Here is a 12,255-nt window from a genome sequence, read left to right as displayed (position 1 = left end):
TATCAACGGCTACTAGTCGGAGGGCTATAGGCCACCTCCAGCCTCAAAGGCAGGTTGCCTCGGAATACCAGGTGCAGGGGAGTAACGGCAGCATGGCCTCAACCTGCCTGTGCCTTCCAGCGGCATCTGGTGGGTCATTGTGTGAAACAGGATGCTGGACTAGATGGGCCTTGGGCCTGATCCAGCAGGGCTGATGTTCTTATGTGTTTGATTTGAACCTTCAAAAAACCCAGTGTCGCCTCTGCTTCCCAACATTCCCTGCCAGCATCGTTTCCCCAAGGAAAAATCTTTACCTTGGAGAAGTGGGCAGGAGGGAGAACAGGTGGTAGAGAGTAGGGGTGGCAATTCCAGACAATTTAGGAGAATCCCTGCAGAGCAGTAATTTGCAGCTGGGGATTATGAGGCTGGCAAGCAAATAGTGGAGATCGGGTGTGAATACCTATTCAACCTAGGCAAGCTCCATGATGAAACTGTGTCCACTTTGAATTTGGGGTCACTCTGATTTGAGCAGGGATGCTTGCATTTTTGAGCCCCCATCCCTCTAAATAATCATCTCATGTCTAGTTGTTGGTTGTTAAGATTTAAGAATCAGGGTGCTATTACAGAAAATGGTGTTGCTGGTTGCCAGCTGCCTAAACTCTGGGGATAACAGAGGAGGTGCTTCACTTATCTTAACAAACAGGCAAGTTTTGTGTGCAACCAGGCAGTAGCGCTCTTCATTTAATGATCTTTGTTTAATTATAGATATTTTTTTTAAATCCATGTGTTTAATGCTTCGTAGGCTCCCTTGGAAACATTTTGGTTGGAAGGCTGGATGAAAATGTTTTAAATAAATAAAATAGTGATGAGCAAGCCATCTTTTGGAAACCAGTTTGCAATTATTGCTGCTCTCCTTGAGCGGGGAACCTTGCTAAGCTTCCAAGGAATTCTAGTGTTCCTTGGAGCATAACTTGAAAACTGCTGGTCTGGATGATCCTTCCCAACCTGTGACTAAACACTGATAACTTTGAGGTTGTTCAGATGCAGATATGGAATGCATTTGGACAACCTCAACGTTATCAGAACCAAACAACTTTTTTAGTTATAACGCTTAAGATTTTTCCTTTCCTTGCAGGCTTTGTATTTGATAGCAACTAATGGAACTCCGGAACTGCAGAACCCAGAGAAACTGTCCCCAATATTCCGTGACTTTCTAAATAGTTGTTTGGAAATGGATGTAGAGAAAAGAGGGTCAGCCAAAGATCTGTTACAGGTAAAGGGACTGGAATATCACATGTGGAATCAGTGATAAAATGTTTGCTACTGGCAGGTCAAACCTACTATACTGTTAAACAGGAGGACTGATTGGTGTATTTGGAAGAGCATGGCTTTGAGTGGGGAAGTAAGGAGACTTTACGTATTGATAGGAAAATGCTCAGTACAACTACTTGGGAAAGATTTGGCAGCTGCTGTAACTCTTCAGTTGTTGAAAGTCCCAACAGAGCACTCTTTCTTTTCTTCCATATTTTCAGATGTACAGTTTTCTGGAGTTAAGGGGAAGGGCTCTTATGTCCCACCAGGGCATGTAGCAAATTGGTGGGCCACAGAGTTTTACCGCCCACCCCCACCAATGGATTATGTTTTGCAGAGTTGACTCTGCTTTAAGGCAGGCACTGCGATTTGTTCGAGAGAGGCAAGGTGCCACAGGACTCCCTTCATCCCCACCCTGTCCTTTGAGCTCATTTTGGAGTGGAAACACTACCTGTGGATGTGTGACTCAGCTTGCTGATGGTAGCAGCAGTATCAGTGAAGGGCTGTCATGGAGGCAGATGACTCTCTCTCTTTGCCCTTCATTGAAGCCACTCCTGCCAAAATTCAGGTGGCGATAAAAGCTACCAGATCTGTTGTCCTGCTGTTGCAAGAAAGCAATGGCAGCAGCTTCAGTGGAGGTTTCTAAGGTGGGAGGAATTCTCTTCATATTTTTCTACCTTTTCTCTATTCACTGAGTCTGCTGCTGGCACCATCTTAGCAAGGTATGAGATCCAAGGTCACAACCTTGTAGGACCTGCCTCCCATCACTGCCTGCAACTCAGCAAGACAGAAACAATGTCAGTTACTTGGATCGGAGGACTCCATGTGAAGAGCTCCTTCCTAAATTGTAGCAAGAGTTGGGGAAAATAGGGAGTAAAGAAAGGCACACAAGTGCCTTTTCAAAAAAGAATTCAAAAGAAAATACAAGACACTAACTGGCACTGAGTTTTACCTTAGTCTAGCAGTGAGTCTAGTCTCTTGGCTGAGAGAGCCTTAATCTCTACAGTGTCTCCCTTGGGACATTAGTAGCAGTGGGTGACATGCTGCCTGGTTACTGGCAACTCATGACTGTGCTGGTGACAGAATAGTGGGGGGACTGGGTCCCTATTTTATAGTGATCAAAGAGGGGGAGGGCTTTCCCACTCTTTCCGAGAGACAGCTCTGGGATCCAGTGAAAAGAGTCAGTGTATCTGTGATGTAATGCTGGTTTTAGGGCAATCCAGGGTTGAGGTTTTCCCTCCAAACTGGAGGTTCCTCCTCTTCAGTGGTTCTGAATTTACATGTCTGAAGGCAGAACTGGTTTGACATGGTCACCTATTGTGAAAAAGGTTTAAGACTATAGCTTGATGGCTATAGTTCCTTCAGTGACAAAAAGCAAGGATTGTCCTCATTCAACAATAAAAGTGAGGAATGTTCTCCATTCAAAGCACTTAGGGTGGAATGTCCGTGTAAGACATTCTTAAGCGAAGATGGAGATCTGCACTTCGTCACACAGCCACACCATGGTTTGGCCATCATCCTTGGCCTCCCATCGACTTTTCTCCCTACATTCTCCAGTTTTCTCTCCAGCTTCCATATTGGTTTGTCTGCCAGTATGTCTGAACTAGGCAAACTATGGTTTGTAGTTTTCTCAGTTCAGATGCAACAGTGAACTATGGTTTGCTAAAATCTAGGAGGTTGAAGAAGGAATTGGAATGGAGGGAAGTAGATGAGCTTAAAGATGGTTAAATCTTGGGCTGGGCATTGTATATGAACTAACCTCACAACTGTCTTGCTAAGATGAAGGCCGCAAAGGCGTCTTTTGTACACAGCTACTCCAATCTCCATCCTTTTATTTTGCTTCAGCATGAATCAGTTGCATAGATAACGTTATCTATATTGCATAACCTTTAACGTTTTTGTGTTGCAGAAGCTCTACTGTATAATTCCTTCTTGTGTGCCTTCCTTAAAAGGTTTTTTTTTTTTTTTTGTCTCCTTCCTGTCAGCATCCTTTCCTGAAACTGGCCAAACCGTTGTCAAGCTTGACGCCACTGATCCTAGCAGCCAAAGAAGCAATGAAGAGTAACCGTTAGCATTGTTGCTGTGGCCTTCATCATTTTTGTGTTTTTATTTTTAAAAATCTTTATAATATATAAATTGTTGCTCTTGTAGGGGGGTTGAAAGTCTGCAGAAGGGAAAAATCTCTCACATGGAACACACATGAGGGAAAATGATGGTGGTGGTGGTAGTGAACTTTTCTAGGAGTCTGGAAGAAGTTGTGAACTGAATCACTGGCCTTTTTCACCACTTTTGCAGACAACTCAGATGTATTTTACTATGCCTGGGAGTTGTGTTTTTCAATGACTTTGCTGTATCAGATCCAACTTACTGTGCTCTGTGGGGCACTTTCAATACTTGAACAACGAATTCAAGCTTTTTGAGGGAGGCATTGATTTGATTGGCTGATCCCCACCCCCCACCCTGTCAGTCATTCAAAATGTTGCAAACTCAGATTTATTAGATTCAAGGCAGATATGGTAGAAATGTGAAAGTTCCTCTTAGCCCCTTTCTCTTAATGTACCATTTTGTCATAACTGTATTGTAGCATTAACCACTCAGCTACCTGAGAATGATAGTTTTCCAGTGACCCTTGACCCTTCTTAAGGACAGAAGAACATGGGCAGAGAAGGAAGAAAAAAGCACGGTTTCTGATGTAGGATTTTGTTGCATGGACTTCTTAATGTAAGGAACAGATGCCTCTGCATTTTGGAGATTGAATATGAGTGGTGGGAAAAGGAGGAGAGTGTTTTGTTTTGTGTAATGCTCAAACCATTCTCTGGGTTTGGGGAAAGAACCTCATTCCTGTGAATTGTCTTCCACCTTTCCCCTGCCTGTGTAGGCTTATTGGTTACATTTTAAAGGGATGTCTGAAAGTTGTGTAGTTTTTATAGCAAAGTGTTGTGTCCATGTTCTGACTTGGGCTTTGGGCTTTATGCTGGTGCCTTCTGAATTTTCAAATTACCCTTCTTTGTATTAAATACATTTTGTATATGTTGTACATTTTCCCTCCAAAAGCAACTTTGGAATTGTCAGGACTTGAGTATTTGAGCTCTCTTCCTTTTTATATATATAAATATATCTGTGTGCACCATTTCTATTAACAAAAGTGAACAAACGACCCAGCAGATTTGCAAAAGCAGAAGATCCAAGACTTTTTGTATAATTCCGCCAACTGAAGCTTTTGAACACCAAAAGTGCTATTCTGTGGAAGCAAAATGGGAGGTGGTAGAGTAGCTTAGATTCAGCATGATTTGAAATTGGCTTGTGAATAGCTGGAGAAATTTGCCTTCTCATGGTGGTCCTTTCTCTTGAGAGACTTAAACTATTGTGGCAGAAGACAAACACAAGATAAAGTGCCTCCCTAAATGAAAGAGAATAATTGGAGCCATAGAGGAGTTGGAAGTTCCAGTTCAGGTGGCCAAGTATACCAGATGGGCTCCCTTGTTGCTCACATCAGTTTTCTAAAATCACTGTATTTTTATGTGCAGCTTATCTTGATGGAGAATTGCCAAGTGATAATGTGCCAAACAATAACATGAAAGATGCATTAATTTGGTGCTATAGTTTTGCCTCATTCCTAGATGGTATTCTTGGGAGAGCATCTTAAAGCCCTAGTTAAGAGGAAACGTGGCTTTTTGGATGATCAGTGGAAAGCCTCTTTCCTACCTGTGAACTTCTATTAGCATCTGGACATCATCAGGCAAAGGTTTCATGAACAGGTTGCAAAACAAATGTTAGCTAGATTCCAGGTTCTAAACTATTGCATCACCAAGGGTTCCATTCTCTAGGATCCTGGAGCCTCTTGCACCCTGCTTTGCACCAACAAATGCCTTATTTATACAGCCAAAAGCAATGCTACACCCTAGTCTATAGTCCTGTATCCTGTGAGGAGTATTCATCTGAAAACTGTATAACAAAGCAACAGATTTACTTTTCAGTGTATTTGGAATGTGTATGGTTTGGTCCAAGAAAGTGTGATGTCTGAGTGATGTATAGGGTGCTGTTCTTCCCCTGGCCACGACTTGCAGTACTGGTTGCCATAAAAATTAAGAGCCTTGCCCTTAAATTTGATGTATATTAATCAAATCAGGGGATTTAAAGACGGTTAACTTTAGTATTTTCTTACCATTGAATCTTCGTCTGTTGCTGGCAATGGATTATGTAGAACCAGTTGCTCCTGTGGCATAGGTGTGTGGGGGTGTTTTTTATGGTAACAAAAGGTAATACTGTTCTGGAATTTAAGTTTTAAACAAAAAACATAACATTTACAGGCTTTTAATTTACCTGGTAAAAGTGATTTTAAATTAGCAATTCACTGTAAATCCTCCTTGAGAAGTAGTTTACAGTTTGGACTAGTCCTGGAGTTTTGATGCACATTGAGTGGCCTTTCTTGTGCCATCACGATATAGCGTACTATAGGGACAGTGGGAGAGGGCCTTACTTTTTCAGAATAATTGGTTTGCTTGAGGAAAGCAGCTGGAACATGACCGTCTCAAATCCTTCTTTTTTTTTCCTGGTACTGACCAGTAATGCAGGAGGAAAGGAAGCAGCATAATGATTTGTGTCCTTTTGCCAGTGCACTACTAGGAAGAAAAAATAACCGTGCCCTTTAGTTACAGGGCGTGACCATTTTGCCTCCAGTAATGCACTACCCAAAGGATGCAATGTCATTATGTTTCTTCCTTTTCCTGGTGCATGGGCCATAGTACCAAGAAAGAAGAGGCAGCATTTTAAAATGCTGGCTGCTGAGAGGCAGCTGTTTTCTTCAAGCAAGCTGGCTGTTCTGAAAAGGTAAGCACCCGCCTCAGTCCTATTCAGTACAATGTCAATACGATGCAGCATTGCATCAAACTGATTATCAGGGAAACTTTTATCTAGAATAGTTTCTGGGAAGAAATGCCCTGAGAGGACTTGCATCGCCTCAGTCTGATTATTGGGCCAGTTTGATGCACAGCAATACTAATTCGTATAGGAGTGATAACACTGAACAAAAAACTGTGAGGGTTCCCAACTCTTGGCTGACCTTCCAGCTAAATATGCCTTAATCAAATTTCCAGTGACTAATGTGAGTAAAAGTAAATAAGGGCTAATTCATACCATCAGCTTTAGGACTTTTCAACCCACAAAGTATATTTGTGCACCAGCATTCAGGCCTTGAATATGTTTGCAATGGTAAACGATGACTGCTGGATATGTAGAGAGGAGGGAAAGAGTGTCTCATTCCATGAAAGCAGGCTTAGGTGGAATGATCAGCGCCCAGTTGTTGTTTTTCCTGCCCAAGAAGTTGAAATATGACTATTTGCCACCAAAAATAAATAAATAAATAATGAGCATGTGCTGGATTGGATGGCGATATCCATCTCTTGAGCATATACCCAATTACATAGTCACTATTTGACTATGGTCCAGGACAGTTTGGAGTAAATTAACTCTGCTATTAAAAATTGGAAGCTTAGGGTGGGTGTTTTTTTGTGGTTTTTTGGACTTGGTATCTGAAATTACGTACACCTTGAAATGATTTCCTCCTTTGTTCTCTTTCTATTATTTTGCCAGATGGAAATGGAAGAAGGTGCAAGCTTTGATTTTTTAAAAACTGTCTTCAGATTTTGTTGCCACCTTGTTTTAATTTAATCCCATTCTGTTATTTAATTGTTACTGCAATATTAACTACTGTATTTGACTATGTTTAATGACTTCGTTCTTTCAGGGCTAGAAATAAACATTTCTAAAATGCTTGATAGTTTTCTTTCTCCCCTCTCTTCTTGGTTTAATAATAGCATCATATCAGAGTACTTTATAAAAATAATTTTTGCTAAGGAGTATATGGTCTGATGGTTCGTTTGGAGTAGACTTGCAGCTTAATTATCACTTGTCCCCAAAGCTTCCCTAAGACACAAGCAGATGTACACTTTCATGCTATTGAACACTATTTCCTAGACAGTTCTGCCTCTTTATGATAAGTTCCTCCTGAGGGAAGCAGTTCTGAATATGTTTGCTCTGTCATTCTAGCTGCTAAGGCTGCTAGCATAACTTTTCTAGAGTTATAGCAAGTATTGACTTCAGTACTGTATTTCCCATTCCGGTGAACCTTGAAGTTAGTGCTTGGAGCTGATCAAAAAGTGCCTCTTGAAGAGAATGGAAGAGAGTTCCTTCAAATGCTATATTTCAGTTGGCCTTGTGGTAGTGAGCATCTATTGTCCCTGACCCCTTTGCTATGCAGGGTCTGCCTTAGTTTGCATTTGGATGGGAGACTATATGTAAGCACTGTAAGATATTCCCCTTAGGGGATGGGATTGTATGTAGCTCATTGGAAGATCATCTGCATGATTGCATGTAAATAAGGTCCCAAGTTCACTTCCTGGCTGGTAAGGCTGGAAGAGACTCCTGCCTGAAACCTTGGAGAGCTGTAGACAATACTGAGCTAGACGGTCTGACTTGGTATAAGGCAACTTCCTATGTTCCTAAATGAACAGAGTGTTTCCCATATATTCCACTGCATCATGCCGAGCACTGTGGGGGCTAACTTTGTGCAAGTGACTATAAAAAGACTCAGCTTTTCAATTTGGGAGTATGAGGCCTGCTCCCACATTACAGATGTAGTAATACAACATGCCATGTACAGCACAAACAAAAACACATTAGGGATCTGCGAATGATTGCAGTTTCCCTTTTAACACTTGGTGCCAAACCTGCTTTTTCTTCTGCATAATGTATGAAAGGGGCATTGCTTTTCAAACTGACATTTAGCTGTGCACTTGCAACCACAGCTCAATGATGTCTTCTACAAGTCAATGGAGCAAACTGGTGCTTTGGTAGTCATCTCAAAAACCCCTGGTCACCTGTATTCAAGGAATCCTGTTCTAGGGATTAATTTCATCTGTTTGGCAGCTATATTAATGGAGTGTGCTTAGAAATCTAACTGGAATATAACAGACAGAACCAGTGTACTTTCTAATCTCTTTTATCTGTGTGCGGAATGAATTTTGTTCTGGGCAGCAGTATCAAGGCAGTGTGTGCACACTTGCATGCAGAATGGGACTTCCTGATTCAACCTGAGCGGGATCTAAAATTAACTGAGTGGACATCAAAAAATGTGTGAGCGCATGCACACACGCACGCCCTAGAGGGAACACTGGACAGAACTGCACACATGATCACATTAATAGGGTTCATAGAAACAACCACACCCATTTCCTGGATACCCCTGCTTTTGTCAAACGTATCCATTAAATACAAGAGGGGGCCAGCACAGGACCTGTCGGAAGAGATGCGCTGAGCTTGAACAGTGTTTGTCAAGCCTCTTAAACTTTTGAACTTAGTCTGTGGTTGCTGTTTTTCCCAAGCTGAGTACCAGTTATGTGTTTCACAGATGAGTGTGTAGAGATGCACAGTTGCAGGCAGTCTCCTGCTATTGCATGTGAGGACTTGTGGATAGGAATACTTCTTGGCATTAGAAGAGGAATTGACATTCTGACTCTTCCAACATTTTAAATCACTAATTTAGGTAGAGGGAATCTTCATCAAACCTGTCATAAAACTGGGAGGAATAGCTCCCATATCAAAAGGCAGGAATAAAATTCAAAATGATCTTGATAGTTTCAGCCCAATTTTCCTTTATAACAATGTAATTCAATGGAGCGAATTACAAAGGCCAGCATTTCAGCACAAAAAGGGGATTGAGGGAGGGATAACTGGCTTGCTGGTAGTACATAGCAGAAAAGTAGAAGCTCTTGGGATTGCAGGCATTCTCAAACTGAAGATGTGTAATGCTGCTGCTCCCCCCTTCCCATGAATACCATTAATAGAACCATCTTCTATATATATATATTTCTCTAAGGCGTATCCATTGCTAATCTAATGCATGGCAGCTCTCGTGAGAGCTCACGAGTGAGCTGCCAGCAGGGGGAAGAGGAAAGCAGCAACACCAGCGGACAGGCTTACGGGCGAGGCGGGAAACAAAACTGGAGTGGGGAAGAATGCGGTGGCGGGCGGGAAAGAAAATGGCAGCAGGGTGGATGGGGAAAGGCGGTAGCGGGGAGAACTAGAGGCGTAGATGCTCTGTGCCTGGCCCAGCTAGTAGTTTCTAAATTGTAAGAAGTAATAGTTCCCCATTCTTCATTATTCAGACCATCAGGAGTACTGTGCAACACTTTTAAAAGATGTAGACAAATTAGAATGTGGTGAGGAGATTAATGGAAGATGACTACAGGGTCTGGAAAATGAGTCCTATGAGGAAAGTTTGGATGAACTGGGTATGTTCTGTTTATGGAGATGACTGATGGAGGACCTGAGAGAACTCTTGAAATATTGGAAGGGCTGTGACACGGAAGGGGGCAAAGACTTACTCTCTGTTGTTGAAAAGACAGGGCTGGATCTAATGGGTTTAAATTACAAACATTAGGAGAAACATGTTAATGGTAAGAATAGTTCGACAATGCGACCAATTATCTGGGGTCTCTCCCTTGCTGAAGGTTTTCAGGCAAAGCCTGGACAATTATCTTTTGGGGTGTTCTAGCTCTGAATTTCCTTCACCAAGCAGGGGATTGATCTACTGCTATTATTTAGGTGGTGTGAGGCGTATCTAGGGAAAATAGCGCCTAGGGCAAACACTGAAATTGCGCCCCCTGTCCAAACATCTGACACCCATCTTTCAGATAACTTTGCCGTAATATCAGCTCAAAAATACAAGTCAAGCTCATTAATCTTTTACTATTTCAAAAACTATTTAGCAGTGGACGTAGCCAGACCAAAAAATGCTGGGAAACTACAAATTTCAATATGCTGGGGCTCATGAAATACCCAAATACTATGTGGAGGTGTACTTGGAAAACTAAACAGAAGTGCCTGTTTAAGTCTCTACTAAGCATTGTAGCATCATTATTACACAAGTTTTAAAAATAAATGGAGAATTTGACTCTTCCCAGATACTCGGAAAATAATTAAAGGATATGCAGAGTAACCTGTATCACTTCTTGGAATATATTCTAGTATTTCAGAAAGACCGTTAAAATGAGAGAAAGAGAGAAAGAAAATCCCAGTGGGCCTTAATACTAAGGATTTCATGCTGATTCAGAGACAAACTCACCATTAATAGCCATGTTATTAAGACATCACATTTAACTAAGAGCAAATGAATACAATCCTAGCTCATAAGCTTCAGCTCAGTATTCACAAGCCCTGATTCTCTGTACATAGTGCCAAACTGAATATGTGTACAGTGACTTATCTTATATTAATTTTAAAAAATTGTTTTACCTGTAGCCTCTTCGGGGGGCTTCCTAAAGGCTGGAGGGGTCTGCAAAGGTTCCATCTCCCCCCTTTGGTCTCTAGGGCCTTGCAAGGACCATTTCAGTATGTGCAGTGTCCATTTTTAATTTTTTTTTTAAATGGCTGCTGAAAACAAAATGGCCACCACACATGCTCAAATGGCCTCTGCAAGGCCTGGCATGGCCTTGGGCCTCACAGAGGCCATTTGAGCATGCACAGTGGCCATTTTGTTCTCGGTGGCCATTTTTAAAATTAATTCATTATTTTTTAGAAATGGCGCCCCCTTCAAGTGGTACCCGGGGCACGTGCCCTGCCTGCCCTACCCTAGATATGCCCCTGGGTGTAATCTATGTACATGGCAATGCACTAAGAATGAGAGGACAGGTCTTTACCCCTAGGGACTTGCTCTCTGACATGGGAAACAGAGGAAGGAGAAGGAAATGGAGTCAGTGGTAAGAATATGCAAGTATTGGGAGAATATGCAAGTATTTCACTTGCATGTGCTTCAACTTAGTTACAGTAAAGAACGGGTTTCAGTGGTGTGCAGGGGTGCAACTCCCCAAGCATTTGAGGAGTTCCTCCATTTTGCTGCACTCCCCTTGCCAAACCTAACACTCTGTATCTCCCCCTCAAAACGTGTCTTTCCCACCTGCCCCCCAATAGTTTAAGTGAGGAGTTGCTCCTCAGGTTTCTCCCTCTGTCTTCTAGTAAGGAAAAGGACCATTTGCAGCAATTAGCCACTTGAGGGCAAATAGTTGCTTTGGGAGGGCATTTTTGATGCAAGAATGTATATGCGGTATCTAGAGCCAGATCGGAGCCTTTAAATACAAAAGCCACTTTCTGTTCCTTTCTTATTTAAGCCTGTGAGTTCAACACAACATACAACTTGGCCCTTTCCCTCCTGACCCATCACAGCATTTCTGGCTGTGGGCCTGGGACAGGATTTGAAGCCCAAGAAATGTTGTGCATGCAAACTTTTTCTTGTTTTTCCATGACTGCTTCTCTTCCTGATCCTTCAGCATGAAGGAAATCATTGTGAGTGATGCCTAGCGAGACAGAGACCGATGTGCTATCACCACCAGGTACATTTAAAAGCAAAAGTCCAAAGAGTACCGCTTGCTAAACCCAAATGTATGGGTCTTGGGTGGCTGATGACATTAGCCAAGGCCCCAGTTGGTAAGGAAGGATCACATAACCCTACTCTGGTTTTATTTTACTTTTTAAAACAATGTCCTTGGCAGGAACAAGGGTTTCAGATGCCAGATGCCCTGTGTTGCTGGAGTCGCTTGCTGGATGAAAGGATAATGTTATTTGTTGCACTTCCTTCTGAACTAGTTCCAGGCTTCAGCTTATGGGTGTTCTGGCTGAAGATGTTCTGAATGGGGCAGGTAGTACAAATGAGAGCAAAGATGAAATTCTGGCTAGAGCTGATAATGGAAGCGATAAGGGAGCAGCTATCTACCTATGCCAGTTGCTTCATGGTATTAAATGTGTTAGTTTTCCCAGAGATTTCCATTACCCTCTTGACTAAAGCACCTGTCAGCCCATGCCACGTTTCCTTGATGTGGAAGAATAGTAGGCAAAGAGTCCTTACCCCACCCCCTCTTTCAAGAACGAAGTGTTAACAGCACACTTCCCATCTCCTGTGCCAATTCCAGC

The 12,255-nt window shown here is 42.3% G+C and overlaps 1 protein-coding gene across 4 annotated transcripts in view; it reads left to right on the top strand.

Moving 5' to 3' along the window:
- Positions 1-7,064, top strand: part of PAK2 (p21 (RAC1) activated kinase 2) — an 84,542-nt gene extending 77,478 nt beyond the window's left edge. For all 4 annotated transcript variants that reach the window (XM_053309499.1, XM_053309501.1, XM_053309502.1 and 1 more), the window contains exons 14-15: positions 1,115-1,252; positions 3,276-7,064. In XM_053309499.1, coding sequence (XP_053165474.1) covers positions 1,115-1,252; positions 3,276-3,362 — 225 coding nt within the window. In that variant the 3' untranslated portion in view covers positions 3,363-7,064. The remainder of the gene's footprint in view (positions 1-1,114; positions 1,253-3,275) is intronic.
- The last annotated feature ends 5,191 nt before the right edge of the window (positions 7,065-12,255 follow it).

Source organism: Hemicordylus capensis, chromosome 3, assembly GCF_027244095.1.
Source record: "Hemicordylus capensis ecotype Gifberg chromosome 3, rHemCap1.1.pri, whole genome shotgun sequence".
Taxonomy (NCBI): Eukaryota; Metazoa; Chordata; class Lepidosauria; order Squamata; family Cordylidae; genus Hemicordylus; species Hemicordylus capensis.
Note: the sequence above shows the minus strand (reverse complement) of the source record. Positions and strands in the feature narration are given on the sequence as shown.